The sequence below is a fragment of the Bos indicus genome, chromosome 11, assembly GCF_029378745.1.
Source record: "Bos indicus isolate NIAB-ARS_2022 breed Sahiwal x Tharparkar chromosome 11, NIAB-ARS_B.indTharparkar_mat_pri_1.0, whole genome shotgun sequence".
NCBI lineage: Eukaryota > Metazoa > Chordata > Mammalia > Artiodactyla > Bovidae > Bos > Bos indicus.
In genome coordinates this window covers 104,580,121-104,598,945 of record NC_091770.1, presented here as the reverse complement: position 1 = coordinate 104,598,945, position 18,825 = coordinate 104,580,121, and the positions used below count along the sequence as shown (strand labels likewise).

At 62.3% G+C, this 18,825-nt stretch overlaps 1 protein-coding gene and 1 non-coding gene across 3 annotated transcripts; one reads left to right on the top strand and one right to left on the bottom strand.

Moving 5' to 3' along the window:
• Positions 1 to 333: 333 nt before the first annotated feature.
• On the top strand, positions 334 to 459 carry LOC139186011 (U6atac minor spliceosomal RNA). The gene has a single exon (XR_011569588.1). It is a non-coding gene; the product is annotated as a U6atac minor spliceosomal RNA (small nuclear RNA).
• A 3,279-nt stretch (positions 460 to 3,738) lies between these two features.
• Positions 3,739 to 18,522, bottom strand: WDR5 (WD repeat domain 5). 2 transcript variants are annotated; one of them, XM_070799661.1, is made up of 16 exons: positions 18,387 to 18,522; positions 17,642 to 17,717; positions 15,455 to 15,602; positions 15,113 to 15,272; positions 14,346 to 14,454; positions 14,110 to 14,183; positions 13,677 to 13,766; positions 13,450 to 13,539; positions 13,237 to 13,320; positions 9,682 to 9,737; positions 8,124 to 8,170; positions 6,311 to 6,386; positions 5,807 to 5,840; positions 5,497 to 5,571; positions 5,013 to 5,100; positions 3,739 to 4,145 (listed from the first exon to the last, which is right to left on the bottom strand). In XM_070799661.1, exons 4-16 carry the CDS (start codon positions 15,191 to 15,193, stop codon positions 4,045 to 4,047), a joined length of 1,005 nt encoding a protein of 334 aa, XP_070655762.1. In that variant the 5' UTR covers positions 15,194 to 15,272; positions 15,455 to 15,602; positions 17,642 to 17,717; positions 18,387 to 18,522; the 3' UTR covers positions 3,739 to 4,044. The 2 variants fall into 2 exon arrangements, with proteins under 2 accessions (XP_070655762.1, XP_070655761.1); XM_070799660.1 differs by lacking the exon at positions 15,455 to 15,602.
• Positions 18,523 to 18,825: the final 303 nt, after the last annotated feature.

Genomic DNA, 18,825 nt, shown 5'->3' with positions numbered 1-18,825 from the left:
GCGGTAGGAAGTGCGCGCCAGCCCTGTTTTGTTTCCGGGGGAATCTCTTGTCTTTGCGGGACGCTGGGCTTCCGGGTATTCCTCTCAGCCTCTGATTGGCTGCTTTTATGAATATATTAGAGCACGAAGTTTTTTTTTTTTTTTTTTTTAATTTTTCTCCCTTTTACGGAAGCAGTCTTTTTTCTTCACGCTACAATAAGTAGAAGTTTAGGATGGGCTTCATTGTGCCTCCATGTTGGATGCAGCCGCCTCCAGCGGCGCGAAGTCAGTCACCATAAGCAAAAGGTGGCTATGCTACAGGGCTATAAATATGGAGCGCGCAGAAGTTAAACTGTGTTGTATGAAAGGAGAGAAGGTTAGCACTCCCCTTGACAAGGATGGAAGAGGCTCTCGGGCCTGACAACACGCATACGGTTAAGGCATTGCCACCTACTTCGTGGCATCTAACCACTGTTTTTTTTGTTTGCACGGCTCGTGGCTGTGCACACAAGGGCCTGTGATGCGCGTGGGTACACGGCGTGTGCGGCATGTGGGCACACGGCTGTGGTGTACGTTGGTACGCGGCGTGTGCGGCACATGGATACACGGCGTATGCGGCACGCGACTGCACCGCGACAGCGCAGGCAGGGCGTGTGACACGAGGCTGTGGTACACGTGTGTGCCGCGGGGACAGGCACCTATGCGACTGCACTCCCTCCGCTCTTGGAGCTGCTTGGCTTTTTTTCATAATACAAAGCGGCCCACGGCTCTCGTGTACCTGGAGCAGGTGTGTCTCACCTCCTCATCCCCACCCAGCCACAGAGTCAGGGGCACGGCCAGGGACGGACACCGGGCATCAGGACAGCCAGGTGGCTTCTATTTCCCGTCAGTATGTCTGAGCATGGGCGCAGGCGCAGGGGCGGGGAGGCTAGGCAGGAGGCCCGGGTGGTCAGAGCGGGTCCTGCAGGTGGCTGTAGTCGGCGACTCTGGTGGCTTCTCTCTCTGTGGCTCCACTGGTAAAGAATCCGCCCGCAATGCGGGAGACCTAGATTCGATTCCTGGATTGGAAGATCCCCCGGAGAAGGGAACGGCTACCCAGTCCAGTATTCTGGCCTGGAGAATTCTTGGACTGTATAGTCCGCGGTCGCAAAGAGCCGGACACCACTTTCACTTCAGCATCACAGACATTCAAGGAACAAATAGTAACTGAGCAGCCCCACTCTTTGGGGAACGGTCCAGGCAGGAGAGGACCCCAGCCCCAGGAGCTCACATCCTAGACCATTCCAGAGTCTTAGTGGACACTTAAGTGGGGCAAGCAGAGCAGGCGGCAGTGATTGGGAAGGTGGGGCCCAAGACACCCGGGATCAGGACTTAAGGGAGGCAGTGAGGAGCCACGGGGACTTCTGGGAGGATGGTCCAGACCAGGAGAGCCAAGTGCAGAGGCTTTGGCCTGCCCAGCCAGTGTGGCTGCAGAGTGGGGTCAGAGGGCAAGGGCTATTGGCCAGGGTACCAGGGAGCAGCAGAGGGTTTCCCACAGCTGAGGGACAGGGCCTGGCAGCTCGGAGGGCAGGGTGGGAGAAGGCCGGGGGCTGGTCCAGGTGACGAGAAGTGGTCACTTGGGACACATATGAGGTCTGTGGGACTTGCTAACAGTGACGGTCGGGCGCAGGAGGAGCAGGTTTGGGGAGCTGGGGGGCTGCGACTCAGCCTGGACTCCAGGAAGAGGGTCTGGCCTGTGGATCTAACGCTGTAACTCGTCAGCACACAGGCCATGTTTAAAGCCACGAGGCTGGTAAGGCCACTTAGAAGGAGAGCGTGGACAGAGGTGAGTGAGGCCTGAGGCCTGGCGGGGCCGTCCCCGCAGTCTCGGGGAGTCAGTCTGCTCCCCCCGACCAGCCCGGCTCTCTGGCCCTCCCACCATCTCCCGAAGGCCTCACCTCCACCTTCCCCACTCCCCTGCACCCCAATCTTTTGATGAACAGGTATAATGTCAGGAAAACACGTGACCTTGAAATAGGCCAAAGTAAGATGGCCAGGTGTCCAGTCCAGAGTGCCGTGCAGAGGTCCCCACTGTGGTCTTAGGGCTGTTTCACAACCATCATCGCAAGCCGTCCACAGACCCTCATCCTCAGAAACGTCAAACTGTGCCCCGTGGGATGTCCATCATTAGCGTCCTATGGATTTTTACCAGTTTTGAATCCCTCTGCAAACCCACTTCCTGTTGCCTGTGTAGAAATCTCCTCTGAACCCGTCGTTGCCTCTTACAGTTTCCTCCCTGACTTGAGGAAACCCCCGCCGAGTGTGCGCTGGTTGAGTGGTCGTTTGCCTCCGTGCCACCCCTGCCGCCTCCCACCCCAGTAACAGCTGCATGTTAAGGAAGGTTAAGTGCTTCTTTGGGAACAAAATTACAAGACAGGAAATTCTTTATTTTCAAAAAGAGAATGCATTTTTACATAAATCTACAACAGAGAATTCAAATGTAGAAAAAATAAACTATATTGAAGGACACGGCACTCTGCACACACGCCCCTGCCCTGGGGCAAGTCTGACACCAGAACCAACAAAACCCAAAGAACCTCAACCTTGGTCCAGGGAAAACCAAGGCCGCCCCTGCCATGGGGCCTCAGCATCTCCCGCCCAGACGCTCAGGCGCTGCAGGCTCGGGGCTCCCTGCGCTGGAGCGGTTCATTCCTATGACAGCCAAGCCATCGGCGTTTCTGCTTCTGAAGGGGAGGCTGGGGGAGCAGCGGCCAGGTTGTCCCCAGACACCTGTGACTGTCCATGGTGCCTCCTGCTTCCCCACCTGCAGGGCTCCCTGGAGGCCAAGGACTGGCCTCGCCACCTGGACCCAGGCAGGGGACACACCTCCACCGCAGAGGCCTCGGGACGCCAGGTGGACCCACTGCAGAGAGGGGCCCCCGTGGACGGCAGCAGCTCCCTGACCGCGCTGCCCCGCAGTCGGCGCCCCCAACTCCCACGGTCCCGCTGGCAGGAAGAGGCCCCTGATCAGAGCCTAGGTGGGCAAGGCGGGTGGATGACACCATCTCCCTGTGAGGAGCCGGCTCCTGAGCCCACCCGTCCTGAGGCTGGTGGTGGGGGGACCAGACCAGGGCTCCCCGCCCCTGCCCTCGCCAGCGTCTGCCATAGACCACGAGACATCGCAGAGGCCTGGGCGTCTCTGCAACGAGGAACCCTACTGCCTGCCTGCAGCCCCACACCTACGCGCCGCGAGCCGGCAGGGCATTGGCTAGTCCTCTGCGGTCCTGGGCTATGCGGGATGGAGTGGACATGTCATTAGGGGGATCTGTCAAAAATCCTTTCAACCTCCTGCCGACTGTGAGACTTCTCGTAAAAGAGCCATACAGAGAAGAGCGCCGGGTGAGAACTCGGCTGCCACGTGTGCACACGCGTGCTCGGCTGCCTTCAGCACGGCTCAGGGTGCTGCTTGTCGTGTGACCAGCCGTGGCACCAAAGGAAGCACTGAGGGTGGTCCCCATGCCAGCCTCAGGGGGGCAATGACCCCAAAGCACAGGCTTTTCCATGGCCATCACACAGTGAGCGCTCTGTGCTCCCCAGACAGACTCAGGACACGTGGTCACAGGCAGGACGCTGTCGCCAGAGCGTCACTGAACACACGCAAGGGACAGCCTCCAAGGCTGGCAGCCAGAACCCGTGGTGGCGATGGCACAGCGCTGGCGCTGGGTGATAAAATCGCAAAAATGGTACAGAATAGTTACCGGAAAAAAACACAACTCGTGATAAATTGAACTTCACCTTTTTGTAATAAAAAATTAAAAATCTCTGTGGACTCTGAACACAATATTTCTGTGGACTCTGAACACAACACAGACTAGGAACTCTCCCCCGGACGGTGAGAAAGGGATTGGCAGAAACGTCACCAGCAACCTCCAGACCCTCAAGTGGGAGACACGCCCCAGCCAAGTTTCTTCAGAGGCAGCTCAGGGCCAAGCCCCACAGGTCCCCGGGCTTGGACCGGGAGCCCCTCCAAGAGCTGCGCTCCCACGAGTCCGGGTGGACTTCCCGGCAGCGCCCAGCACCTCGGGCCTAGCAGTCGCTCTTCCAGAGCTTGATCGTCTTGTCGTTCTCCAGGGCGGCCGAGGCGATGATGTTCTCCGTCGGGTGGCACGCCGTCGAGATGACGACGTCTGCAAACAGATGGTCGACGTTGGTTCCCCCCTTGGGCCCGGCCCTCTGCACGGGGCTGCCGACCCCACGCTCAGCACACAGAGCCGGGGTTCAGGGTGGGAGGACAGCAGGGGGCCCCGCCCAGACCCTGGAGAGGCAAGGGGTGCCCCACGGGCCAGGGGTGTGCCAGGGCTGCCGTCAAGCTCACAGAGCGGAGGTCGCACCCCCGACCTGGACCAGAGCTGCACTGCCCCCCACCCCAGCGTGGGCCCTGATGCCCTGTGGGGCTGGCTCTGCAAGTTCATCCAGGGCGGGCACAGCAGATCCCGTTGTGAGCTGGCCCCGGCATCAGGCAACTCAGTGCGTTTATAGCTTTTCAGGAAACGGAGCCCCAGCATTTTCCCTCTGGCTGGGGCGACTTCAAGTGAGCCTCTGAGCGTCCCGGCCACGCAGCAGAAGCCGCAAGCTGACAGTGGAGGCCAAAGGTGGAGGGTAGAGGCAGGCCTTGCTCCCGGGGAACTTGAGTTCTTAGGGAGAGGGTGTTGCCCTGGGCAGCTAAGGGCTCTACACTGCTGGCCCCTGAGCGCTGGGGAGAGGAGCATGGAGCAGGGGCCCGGGAGGAGCCCGTGTCGACGGCGCCACCTCCACATGGGCCCCAGCCACTCCCGGGAGGCCATGGGCCACAGGGACTTCAGAGCTGGGCAGCCAGCTGCCGGGAATGAGCGGTTAAAGCTGGGGCCAGACCGTCCCCCCGCAGCCCTGCAAGGGGAGGCGTCAGACCATCCCCCGACAGCCCTGAATCGGGAGGCACCACCCTGGCACCCGCAGATGAGGAGGGGCTCCCAGAGCAGCTGGGAAGTGACGGTGGCAGCAGATGGCTCGCTCACCTGTGTGGCCCTGAAGCTTCTGCACGATCTCCTTGGTCTGCAGGTTCCAGATGTAGACCAGGTTGTCCTCCGAGCCCGACACGATCCACTGGGTACAGCACGGGGCAGGGGCGCGGGGACAGAGCCCGGTCAGGCGCCCGTGCGGCCGGACCACGGTCTGCGCCCACGGCCCCGGCAGGGCATGCAGCCCCCAAACTACCCCGTCCAGATGCCGTCCCACCGCCTGCCGCTCGCCTCGGGGCGGCTTCTGGGACGCTGGCCATCAGTCACGGCCCAGCTGCTCATCACAAGGCTCCTGCCTAAGCCTGAGGGTCGGGAGGGTGCCAGGGGGGCCCAGGCAGAGGGAGCAGCATGTCCCCAAACCAGCAGTCTGCAGAGGCAGTCTTCATACCAGTAACATTCAGAAAGCTCCCGCCTGTTGTGTGGGTGAGGACTGGGCCCGCCTGCAGGAGGGGCCGGGGAGCCGCGGGGGCAGACGACTCACCTTCCCCCCGGTGACGGAGAAGTTGGCGAATATGCAGTACTTCTCGTTCTTGTGGCCTGTGTACGTCTTCAGGCACTGAAACAGCCATGGCCGCCGCTCAGTCAGGGCCGCCCTGCACCGCCGGTGGCCCCCAGCCACGACTGGACGGCTCTGTGAGCACCTTGAGCCCCACCCACAGCCCACCCAGGCCGAGTTTAACCCGCATCATGGGGACATTTGCACCAAACCAACTCCACAAAGTCGCACTTTGTGCCCTGCGGCCACAGCCCAGGACCCTCAGGAGCCCCGGGGACCCTGCCCCGTCACCCACCTTGCCTTTGCTGTAGTCCCAGAGCTTCAGCGTGCTGCAAGGCAGAGGGGCCGCGTCAGCACATGGTGGGCAGGGGCCCCGTGAAGCGGCCGGGGCTGAGGACACCCGAGCGGACCGTGGGAGCCCCAGGCACACCAGTAAGGGCGGGGGAAGCCCGTCCAGCACAGGTGTCAGCTACGGTCCTTCTTCCTCCCGGGGTGGACCCTGAGAGCCCACCTGCGGGCAGCCCTCCGTGAACAGGAGGCCGAGCCCCAAAAACCCCCAGGAGGGCAGCTGACGGCCGGTGACACCTGCCCGCAGCTTGCCAGGGAGAAGCAGGGTGCCCAGTGGGAGCGGGAGCAGTGCCCACCACCCCTCGGACAGGAGGGTCCCCAGTGACCACAGAGCCGAGGATCTGAGCCCTGGCTGCACAAATGGGCCTCCGCCATGGCCCCGGCAGGGAGGGCGGGTCTCGGGCTGGGGCCTGGCCACACAACCACCCCGGGTGGGCACGGCAGCGCTTACTTGTCCAAGGTGGCGGCCAGGATGTACTTGCCGTTCGGAGAGAACTTCACGAAGGACACGGGGGGGTTGTCGTCATCTGTGTGGAGCACAGACATGGCTGCCGGGGGGCCCTGACTGCCAGGGGCGCTCCCCCACCACTGCCCAGTGAGGTCACCGCCACACGTGCCCACGCTGCCACCACCCACCACTCATGCCAGCGTGAGAGCCGCTCCACCCCGTGACCCCCGGGCAGGAGAGCTTCAAGAACAAAGGCCCTGTGGCCACTCGGCCTCAGGAGGCCGGGTCTTCAGCCGCCCCCGGGCCGCTTCCAGTCAAGGCACAGAGAAAGCCTCGGGGTAGCCATCTCGCACGGGCCTTGCCCAACCCAGCTGCCCTGAGGACACGGCCGGCCTGCTGAATCGTGGCGGCCGTTCTCCTGAAGGTTTCACTGCGTCAGCGCAGGTTCTCTCTGGAAACCACCTAGCAATGCCATGCCCACACCCCCGCTCCTGACACTCGGGGTGCAGCGCGCCCGGGGGCCCTGGGGAGGCGGGGCGGAGCTGCTGGCTGAGCAGGGCCGGCCTGGGAGGCATGTGGCCTGGTGACCGTGCCGCCCCCACCTGGGGAGGAGCCCGAGTGCACCCTGGTGAGGGGCCGCGTGGCCCTGGGTCCCGAGCACCGGGGCAGCCCGCCCATTACCACCTCGGGGGCCCCAGGCCTGCGCCCCGCACGCGGGGGGCCGCTGCTCCCTCTGCTGGGCGGACGCTGGAAAGGCACATGGGGGGTGTGTGAGAGCCGCCCCGCAGCTGGGACAGGCTCCTCTGAGGAAGGCCTAAGGGCGTGACGCCCCGGGCGGGATGCAGCTGCAGCTGCTTGTAATCTCGGGCCTCGGCTCCCGCCCAGTCATGGGGCGGCCACAAACTCAGCTAGGAGCCCTCACTCAGCCACGGGCACGAGGACACAGCACCAGTGGGGGCGCCCAGACCCGGGGGACGGTGCCACAGGACACACGGGGCAACGTCTCAGTCAGAGCGTGCAGAGTGAGAAAGCCTCAAAGGCCACCGGGGACCCGCCCCGCCCTCCTGGCCTAAGCCTGGCCGCGCAGACCGCGCCTCAGAGGCAGGTTACGTCAGATGAGGCAGCTGGGCAGGCCGCGGGGGCCAAGCCAATCTGACCAGCGTCCTGTGACCTGCAGGAGGAGGTGAGGACACCCACAGAGGGCTCGCGGGGAAGGCCACAGAGAGGGCCCAGGCGGAGCAAGCCCTGCCCATGCCCTGACCGTGGATTCCAGCCTCCAGACATGGGCACAGATTTCTGCTGTTGAAGCCACCCACCTGGCCTGCAGACTCCTGTGATGGTGGCTGGAGCAGACCCTCAGAGCCACGCCTGCTCCCATGACAGCCCAGGGCAGGAGGCAAGCCTGGCCCATGGAGCCTGCCAACTCACCCGACACAGCAGAGGCCTTCCATCGGGACTCAGAGATCGGCCTCCCTGACAGTAAACCCTCCCCGCCCCCATCAGCCTCCTAGGCCCGAGGCCCTGGGGGCCCCTCAGCCACCGTCTGGCCAGACACACACCCTGCCCGGCGGCGCCTCTGGCCACACAGAGCACGCTGCCTTCCCACGGTGCCACCCCACTCCGGCACAGCCCCACACCGTCTGCGGAGACCCCGGAGCCCCCAGCCCCAGCAGACAGGGCTCACTGAGGGCCCCAGCCAGGCTGGACGGCAGAGCTGAGCAGGAAGGAGCGGGGGAGGAGGGACGGCAGCAGAGGAGGAGCCCCTGTGGGAGAGAGGGTGTCTGCGCAGGGCGCGGCCACAGGCCGCCCCACTCACCGATGAGCGTCTTCAGGCACTGGCCCGAGGCGGTGTCCCAGATGCGGCTGCAAAGCAACAGCAGAGCGGTGAGCACGGGCCCGGCCGCTTCCCATCTGACGCCTCGCTCACTCGCACACTCTCTCAGCGCCACGGGAGACAGCGGAGGAGGGCATGGCCGGCCCGCTCCGCACCCATGGCCACCGGCCCGACCTGCCACCCCACAGGCTCTCCAGGCACCGGCACGCCAAGCACGCAGCCCCGGGGGCAGCGCTTCTCACACAAGCAGCGTTATCATGGCACTTGTCTGGATGGCCTCTGGTTCAGGGACAAGAGAGCCTGTTCTAAGAGCCGACACTCCCTGGCTGGACATGCAGGCGTCACGCCAGTCCAGCCTCGGTGCGTGTGCGGTTTCTGCCAGCACGACACCCCATGACCTAGAGATCAGCCTCGATCCACTTCTCACGCAATGACCTTCTCATCACGTTAGCTGGAAATCCCAAGTTGCACTGAGTGATGAAGGAAACGGGGACAGGTGGACTGTCCACAGGCACACGCAACTCCTCACACGCAGCAGACACATGGCCTGCAGCACGGTCAGCCCTGCCGCGCCCCGGGAGCCCTACTGCAGAGCCGCCGCCGGCTGAGCGTGCTCACACACACCGGGTCCTGCGTGGCCAGGCCTGGCGCAGCCCCAGCCGGTCCTGACCCCCTTGGTCTCCTGCAGCTCCACCTGCTCACCCCGGCTCAGCCCCTGGCCGAGGCCCCATCTCTGCCCGGCCCACCTACCCACCCTTCTCTCTCGAGCCTGGACCGACACGCCCTGTTTCAGGTGTGTTTCTTGAAAACAAGCGGTCAGAGGGCAGAGGGCTTTGACCCACACGTGACAGCTTCTCCTGCGGTGTGCAGCCAGGCCGAACGGCACGGCAGCGCTCGCCGCGCGCTCCGGTGCTGCCGCGGTGTCTTGCGCACATCACTTTCGTTACTCTAGCTTCTCTGTTATTGGCACTAAACGTGGACAAATTTCTAAGGCTGCTTTCTCCCTCATAGCTGGAGGTCCCCTGTGGGCCCTGGGTCTGGCCAGTGACTGCTGTGACACCACTCTGCACTCCCAGACACCTCCTGACGCTCCGCACTCTACATGCTAAGGTCAGCTTAAAACATTCTCCCTACAGCTCCCCACACGTCTCACAGCGTCCAGACAACACTTCCACTCCAAGTGTCAAGGCCACAGGCCTGACCTCAGACAGCATGCTCTCGAGACAGTGCCCCACCTCCCCTCCCCGACACACCCCCTGGGACGGACCTGGGCTCTCAGCACCTGCTCAGGACCCTGACATCCCCAACAGGGCACTCGAGGATGCGCATGTTGGCACACCTTTCCTCCACCACGCCCCTTACCGGGGCCACAAGCTTAGGACGCCCACCCTCCAGGGCCCACAAGGAGCCACGTCTGGGACAGCTGCGCCTCCCCGACCCCACCTGCCTCACAGACCCCGCCGGACGCCGAGAGGCACAAACGGTGCAAGGAAAGGCCTTTAAATGCTCGCTGGTTCAGCCAAGTAAGACTGTTACTTACCAGAGACCGTCGTAACTACTGGAAACTATCAGGGATCCGTCTCGGTTAAAGTGAACCTGAGGATGAAGGAGAGGGAGGGGGAGACTCGCTCTGAGGTCAACACAGACACGATCACCAACACCGGCTCCCGCACTCCAACCCCACAACAGACACACACACGGAGCAGCTCTGAACTCCCCCGGCTTCCTGAGCCTCTAACGGAGACGCACAAGCAACAGGGATGAAGTGATCGTTCTCACCTGGCGTCTCAAGCAAGTCTGTTTCATGACGGACACTGAACCACACAAGGAAAACCAACCCTGAAGCGTCTGGGGTCTTTCAATCGTGGACTACAAAACGCCCCGTGAAAAAACAAAAAAAACGCCCCGGGAAAACGACAAACGGCCAACCCAGACGCCCTGCTCCGCGGGGAGAGCCCAGCTGGCTGGAGCCTGTCTGTGGACGCAGACGTGACTGACCACAGCCTCCATCCAGAGGGAAAAGTCAGGAGAGACGCCTACCTATTCAGACACTCCAAGTGTCACTCATGGGTGCACCCCTGCCCGCCGAGCACCCCCCAGAACCACAAGACACCCAGATCGCTGCTCCGAGTGCCCAGACACCGACCCCTGGGATGCGCGAGCCAGCGTGAGCTTTCCAGACTAGGCGGGAGCACGACCCAGGCTACTCCAAACCGCGCGTCTGGGGAGAGGTGGAGCCCCAGGTGGGAGGCGGGCTGTGCTGTCTCCACACAGAGACTCCACCTGAATGCCTGACCCTGCCCACAACGGGGACAGGTGAGACACAGCTGATAAGCAAGAGCCACCGGACCAGCCCCAACTCCCGACTGGTGGGTCTTTGGTTTGTCCTCTTTCTTTTTTCTGACTGACTCTTTGCTTGAGCGGCAAGAGCAATCCACGTCAGAAGTTCGAGTCCTGGGCAGGACAAGCCGTTTCACAACACGTGACCCCGGGGGAAACACCATGCTTGCTGCCGCACGTGGTGCCTGCCCTGTGCGAGGCCCCCGAGAGCCTGCGTCTCTCCCACGCTCCCGGCGGAGGCCGGTCCGGGACCACAGCTGGGAGAACCGCCGTCCACACGGCCCAGGGCCCGTGACGGGGCCACGTGCGCCCCTTCCGCCTCTCAGCCGCTGCGCAGGGCAGTAACAGGTGAAACGAGCCCAAGGTATTTCATTTCACCCAGTGTCCCCTGGAGGAGGACATGGCAGCCCACGCCAGCGTTCTCGCCTGGAGAATCCCATGGACAGAGGAGCCTGGGGGCTACAGTCCGTGGGGGTGCAGAGTCAGACATGACTGAAGCGGCTCAGCACACACACGCCTGCATCTGACACACTTCGGCACACACCAGGGTTAGAAACCCCAGCGGCACCTGACTCTCCCTTTCGGTGCACGGAGTCCTGGAAACCTGAGAGGCTCGCTGTCTCACACTCCCTCACACCTCAGTCGGGACGCTGCCCCGGGTGGCTGGGGGCCTCCGTGTGGACGACGTGGCCCCTGAGGAGCCCTGGTCGCTGGCCCCGCCCGGCTCCCCCCACGAGCTCCTCAGCCTCCCAAACCGACCTTCAAACTCGCAGCACCTGAGCTCATCACACTACACCCTTTGAACCTGTCAACTGTGATCTGATGGAAACCCCTTGCAGGTGATGCTGAGCGGGCCCAAAGCCCGCACAGCGCTGCGCCCTGCTCCTGCCCACGTTCAGAGGGCACAGCCAGCAAACGCAGCGAGGTGCCCCTCTGCACCAGTGCTGGGTGAGGGCACGACAGCCACAGTGCGGGCCACACACCAAGCGGCATGCAGGCCCGGGCTCTGCCAACACCCGCCCACGGGCGCCGCGGCACGAGCGTGCCGACCTGGGCCGCACCCCTCTCCATGGAGTGAGAGCCGCCAGTCAGCACCCGTCGGGAAGACCAGCACAAAGTGTTGGCCACCAGCAGGCACAGAGATGGAAGGAGCCCCAGACCCTCACCCCAGCGGGCAGAGCTGGAGCAGAGCAGGGGTGCACTGGAGAACACGTAGTTAAAACTGCAGCGGGCACCTCCTTAGCCCCAGGCACGGGTCACGACACGGGGCCAGCAGGGCCAAGCCCGAGGGCCAGCACCATGCCAGGCAGCTTCAAACAGCTCATCCAGTTCAGTTGCTCAGTCGTGTCCGACTCTGTGACCCCATGGACCGCAGCACGCCAGGCCTCCCTATCCATCACCAACTCCTGGAGCTTGCTCGAACTCATGTCCATTGAGTCGGTGAGGCCATCCAACCATCTCATCCTCTGTCATCCCCTTCTCCTCCCGCCTTCAATCTTTTCCAGCATCAGGGTCTTTTCCAAGGAGTCAGCTCTTCGCATCAGGTGGCCAAAGTATTGGAGTTTCAGCCTCAGCATCAGTCCTTCCAATGAATATTCAGGACTGATTTCCTTTAGGATGGACTGGTTGGATCTCCTTGCAGTCCAAGGGACTCTCAAGAGTCTTCTCCAACACCACAGTTCAAAAGCATCAATTCTTTGGCACTCAGCTTTCTTTTATAGTCCAACTCTCACATCCATACATGACTACTGGAAAAACTATAGCCTTGACTAGACGGACCTTTGTTGGAAAAGTCATGTCTCTGCTCTTTAATATGCTGTCTAAGTTGGTCACAGTTTTTCCTCCAAGAACCAAGCGTCTTTTAATTTCATGGCTGGGAAGCCATCCAAAAATAAAGTCTGTCACTGTTTCCACTGTTTCCCCATCTGTTTGCCATGAAGTGATGGGACTGGATGCCATGATCTTAGTTTTCTGAATGCCGAGTTTTAAGCCAACTTTTTCACTCTCCTCTTTCACTTTCATCAAGAGGCTCTTTAGTTCTTCTTCATTTTTTGCCATAAGGTTTGGTGTCATCTGCATATCTGAGGTTACTGATATTTCTCCCGGTAATCTTGATTCCAGCTTGTGCTTCATCCAGCCCCGAGTTTCTCATGATGCACACTGCACGTTAAGTTAAATAAGCACAGTGACGATAACTAGCTCATTACGTGTCCCCAAAAGGTCAAGGCCCTGAGCACGGCATCAGCAGGACAAAGGCCGTCCATGGCTTAGAACACTTAAAATCGCTCACCTACAGGACTTCAGAACCTGAAAAGGACCAACCATTCGGTAACGACAGACAACCTGTTTATACATGACTCCTTCTACTTTTCAAAAGGTAAACTTGGCTAAAAAACCATTTCTGGCTCTTCATTGACAAAGAGACACTTTGCCTAATTCGTACATTGGGCAGTTTATGACACGTGGGTAGTTTAACACTTGCACACTCACCCCGCACACGTGGGTGCCCAGAACAGTCACTGTGGACCATGCAGGGAGGATACCTTCCCCCCGTCTCCCCACAACTGGCCACCACGACCCCGGGATGCTCTACCCACTACAGTCACCTCCGTGCCACACTCCCCGCACCAGTGGTCACACCTGCGCAGCTCAGCCCTTGCAGACCCGGCTCCCTGCCTGCCCCGTGAGACCCCCCACCCCCCGGGCACAGGTCCCCGAGCACGGCCTCTGCCGCTGGGGCGGCGGCGGGACTCACGGCCGAGACGGGATCTGAGTGGGCCGGCAAGGTCTTGAGGCACTTCCCTGTCTTCACATCCCATATGCGCACGCTCTCGTCAAACTGAAGGCAAAGGGACAGGTGACGGAGGTTCTGCGGGGGGGAACAGAGGGGACAGCCCCCCAGCCCCGAGCCCCTCAGCGAGCAGCCTGGGAGCCCCACCACCCCCGCCCAGGGGAGCCACACACTTACGGAGCCCGAGACAATGAGGTTGGACTGGGGGTTGAAGTTACAGCAAAAGACGTAATTGCTGTGTCCCTTCAGGGTTTTCAGACACTTTCCCTGAAATAACATCGTTCCTGGGGATTATTTCCCCAAATATCGGTGTCAGGGTGACCCCGCCTCACCCAACTCGCAACAGCGGTAAAGCGCCTGACGACACACAGCCGCTCAGCAGCCGCACCGCTCCTGGAGCTTACCGAGCTCACGTCCCAGATCTTCAGGGTTTTGTCATCTGAGGCAGAAACAAGGAGGTTAGAATCTGACGACCAGGCCACGTCGGATATGCCCTGCGGGAGGAGACACACGGTCATTGCTTTGACTAAACGGGACCAGCCAGCCAGAGTCAGACCCCCAACGTCCAACTGAAGATAACCGGACATCATGCCCTCAGCTCGGGAGGACCGCACAGATGGACACACAGGCCAGGCCCAGAAGCCTGTTCCCTGGGGCTCTGCCAGGCCTACAGCCTGGCACAGACGCACCTGAGGACATCAAAGCTGGGAGGCAAATCACCACCTAAAAAACTGGGGAGAAGGCCCGAGCGGGGGGCTCCGACCCTAACCTGACAGGTCTGGGAGTTGGGCCCCCCACGCCCAGCAGAGCTTCAGTCGGGGAAGGGCGGACACCTACCAGCTTGTGACCAGAGATGGTTTTCTCAAATTTCCCATCATATGCTCCCCAAATCTTAATGAGTTTATCTGCAGCTGAAAGAAAGGGAGGAAAGGCAGTCAAGGCCTCCAGTCAACATCTGGGCTGCCCACAGCCGCACCCAAGGAGCCGCGTCCTCAGCACCTGTCACCAGGCTCCCCCGCCCCGGCCCGTCTCTGCAGAGTCTCAACCAGCAGTCACAGGGCGGGGGCACCTACACGAACTCGCCAGCCACTCCCCGTTGGGGCTGAACTTCACAGAGGACACAGCTTTCGTGTGGCCGGCCAGGGTGAATTTAAGAGCATAGTTTGGTTTCACCGGTGTGGGCTGTTAAAGAGAGAGTACTGGTCAGCAAACAGTTATCCCACTGCCCACTGATCGCCAGTCTGGACGTGATGCCCAAGGTGTAAGGTCAAGCTCTGGACAGCACCTCCGAGAGCCCTCATCCGGCTGAACACACGTGCCTAACCCTGAGCCCGGACTTTGCACACCAGCCCTGCTTCTCCCGTACTCTACCATCCAGACTAGAAACACGGGGACCCCTCCCGGAAGCACCTGCCCCCCACCGTGCAGCTGGGAGCCCCAGCAGCGCCAGCCCTGCTTCAGCAGCCCCCAACCCGTGCCAAGGTCCGCCCCCCGCAAGCTCCCCTGAATCCTGCGCCCCTGGGCAGACCTGCCTGTTGCCTGCGGGCTACCTCCACAGGGAAGGGTGGGACCAGAGTTGGGGAGCTTAACAAGAGACGTTGTCTGAGTCCCACAGAGACTCTTACGATCAAGACCAAGGGTTGACAAAGCCCCCTCCCCAGGTGACAGGGGGGCATCCCCAACACAGCCCATAAAAGCACTGGCTGGGGATGTGGTTTGGAGTGAAAGCCGGCACTGTTTCAGTGGGGAGGGAGAACAGGCTTACGCACTTGAAATACCATTTCCGAGCGTCTCGCGTCCTCCGTGCCCTGGCCGTTCCCTGGGGCCCCCGGGGACGCACCTTGCTCTGTGTGGCCGAGGATGACGGGGTGGGCTGTGCTCGGGCGGCCTCCGTCTCCGGCTTCTTCTCCTCGGTCGCCATGGCTCTGCAGCACCCCGGGCAGAGAGGTCACAGCCCCAAGTGGAGGACGCGCCGTGGGAGGGCGTCTGCTGGTCCAAGCCTGCAGCAGGGGACGGGCCAACACACAAACCATGCTGCAAAGATGGGTGCCCTCCAGGGACCCGCCCAGAGTGCCGTAGTTAAGAGTCTGCTTTTCCACGGCTGGGGCCACGGGTTTAATCCCTGATAGGGGAACAAAGACCCCATATGCTGCATGATCCAGCCAAAAATAAACAAACTTACAAATAAAATATATTAAAACAGTTAGTGTCCAGGAAAGAGAACACACAGCGATGGCCTTCCTGAGCCTGCAGCGGGCGCTGGTCCAGGCAGGGGTCTGCTCCACCCGCGCCTCACTAGTCCTTTTCAGACACCGCTACTCTCGCCCCACCTGTGGATCAGAGCCCAGGACCCACCTTCAGCGGCGTTTCCTGCTTTGTTACCCACACGTCTGCAGAAACACAGCAAAGTCCAGGCAGACAAAAGGCAATTCTCTTCAAAGATCCCCTGATACACTTAAAACAAATCAGGGCTTCCCTAGTAGCTCAGTGGTAAAGAATCCGTCTGCCAATGCAGGAGTCACGGGTTCGATCCCTGGTCTGGGAAGATCCCACGTGCCGTGGAACGACAAAGCCCGCGCACCACAACTGCTGGGCCTGCTCTAGAGCCCGGGAACCGCAACGACTGAGAGCACGTGCGGCAGCTACTGAGGCCAACCCCTGAAGCACCCTAGGGCCGTGCTCTGCCACAAGAGAAAGCTCATGCAGCAAGACTCGGCAGTACTAAAAATAAAAAAGTGTATTAATGATAATAAAAGTAACCAAGGAACTCTTGATCAGGAAACAAACATGCCAAGTGACAGGAGCTGAGCTGCAGGAATGCATGCAAGTCCCCAACAGCACCCCAGCGACGCAACAGGGCCGACAGCAGGAGCGCACCCCCGTGGCCCTCGTCCCGGCTCCAGGGCTGCCGAGTGCAGGCTGCAGACACATGGCCCCTTGAAGAATGCTAACAGCGAGAGGCTCTCTGTCCCCGGTGAGGCATCGACCAGGCAGCCGGAAAGCACAGCCCGGAGCTGGCCCTGCCATGGAGTCCCCACCGCCCGGCCTTCCTAGAAGCCTTCGCCTGAAGCACGCCCGGACACCTTGCAAGCCAGCTCGCTGCAGAGGATGGAGAGACTGCAGCATGCAAACGGGAACCTGGGGAACACCGCGTGGCAAGAGCCTGGCTTCCCCTATCACAGGAGGACATGCCGTCACTGGGATACATAGCACAGAAGCCAGGTGACTCTGAAAACAAGGGAAGGCATTATTCCAGAGCAGAGCCACCGAGACATCCCACAAGCATCGCGGGCCATCCAAGTCCAGAAGCTGGCACCACCGTGAGCCAAGGAGTTTACACACTCTAAGTTCTAGCTCGGCACTGAAAACTGCAATCACACCGAGGCGGAATGGATGGAAGCCATCCAAAAGAGCACATCCCCGGTCTCCTCCAGGAGGAGGGGAGAGGAACATCTCGCAACACGGCAGTGCAGAGCACCCGGCCGGCCACCTGCTGTGAGGGTCGTGGCCTAGGGACGGAGAGGGGGCACCCAGAATGGAGCGGGGGAGGCCAGGGGCTGGTTGGCAAACCTGCCCGGGGGCAAGGTGCAGGCACAAAGCTGCGGCTCAGGAAGCGCTGGCTACTCAGTGAATACCTTTGGTGCAACCAGGCCCCGCCAATGGACCCAAGCGCTGCCTTCCCCTGGGTGGGCGGCACACTGGGTGGGCAGAAGAGCCAAGGCCCAGAGCTGGAGGGTCTGTTTCACAGAAGTCGGCCCCTCAGGGAGCCAGACCACAGCTAGGGCTGACAGAGGGGAAGCCCGAGGCGTGTCCACGCCCAACGCAAGTGGGAACAGAAGAGGCTCCGTTCGGGATGGGACGGCAGCTCTGAGGCCTGAGTAGCTCCTGTTAGCATAAAAGCCAAGGGCACCAGGTGAGGTGAGGCTCGACTCCTGCAAACCTGCTGCCCTCAGGTGAGGAGCAGGGATACACAGGGGGTCTCACAGAGAAGGTGCCCGACTCCTCCCAGATCAACCCTTGCCCTACCTTTCCGCCAGCAAATCATTAACTGCACAAAACATCAGCGCGGAAATCCAGCCCAGCTCTTGCAAATACGATCGCCTGACTCTTCACATGTGGAGCCAGCCTCCAGAGCAATAACGACAGACCCCTCTTGGCACCCAGGTGAGCCTGGCCACCCAAGGCTGAGCCAACCGACTTGGGGGGTGGGGAGTGCTCTTGGTCAACCGGTAAAACGCAAAACGCTCGGGGCTCCGCCCCAGAGACTGGGCCCCCGCCCGTGGGAAGAGAGAGGGGCCACGAGCCGCTGAAGAGTCTGGGACCCCCTGCTCCCGGCACTCCACCCGGGTTCTCAGACGCGCCAGCTTACCTCTCTGCCTCCTATGGAGCCTCGCCAAGCTCGGAGGCAGTGTCTCGCTCAAGACCCGCCAGCGTCGACAGGGAACCTGGGCGGGAAGAAACTGGGTGAGCGGGCTCCGGGCAGCATCTTCCACACCCCCAGAACAGCTCTCGCAGGCCAGGCTGCAAGGGGTCTGAGGCTCCACTGCGGGAGCGCGGTGCGCTGCCCGTGGCCGCGGCAGCCCCGCGATCCCCGGAGCCCCGGGCCCTCCGGGGAGCAGGGAGCCCGGCTGCCTTGGGCAGGGGGCGGGAGGGCGGCAGGCTGAGGTGGGGGCGTCTCTGCGGCTGAGGGCACCCAGGCGCGGGCTGGCCCAGTGGGTCGGGGGTCTCTCTCTCTCTCTGGAAGCAAAGGGGGCGCCGCGCTCGGCTGCGCTGGGGGCCGCAGTCCCGGGGCCGGGGGCTCGTCACCTGACCGCTGAGGGCGGGGAGGCCCCCAGGGTCCGGCGGTCCGGGCGGGCCCGTTCGCGGCGGGCTCGCGTCAGGGCAGAGGGCCGCCGGGGGCCCGGCGTCCGGCAGGCAGGAGGCGCGCGGCGCGGGCGCCCAGAGGCGAGGCGGCCGGCGCGGGGCGTCCGCGCTGCGAGGCCCGGCGGGGCTGGACCCGGGCCGGGCCCGGGCCGCCGGAACACGTGCGGCGGCCGGGGGCGCGGGGGGCGCCGGCGTCCGGCCGGCCCCGCGCCCCCCGGGACGTGCCCGCCGGCCCGGCGGCCCCCGCTTACCTGCCCGGGGCGGTGAGGGGACTGAGGTGGGCGCTCCGGGCGTCGCGTCGGCCGCCGCCTGGGCGGGAGCCGGGCCGAGCTTGACTAGGCGGCTGGGCGGCAGTGCGCGTGCGCGGGCGCGGGGGGCGGAGGCGGACGGGGCGGGGCAAACGCACAAAGCCGGCCTCTCGGAGGCGAGCTACGGGAGGCGACGAGGGACAGACCGCCTCGGCCTGGCTCACCGCCTTAAAGGGACAGTGTGCCGCGCGCGCCCCCCTGCTTTAAGGCGTTAACCCTAGTAGTGGCTGGTTGGCAAAGACCGTGATGCTGGGAGAGATTGACGGCGGGAGGAGAAGGGCACGACACAGGATGAGATGGTGGGATGGCGTCACCGACTCAATGGACATGAGCAAGCTCTGGGAGATGGTGAAGGACAGGGAGGCCTGGCGTGCTGCAGTCC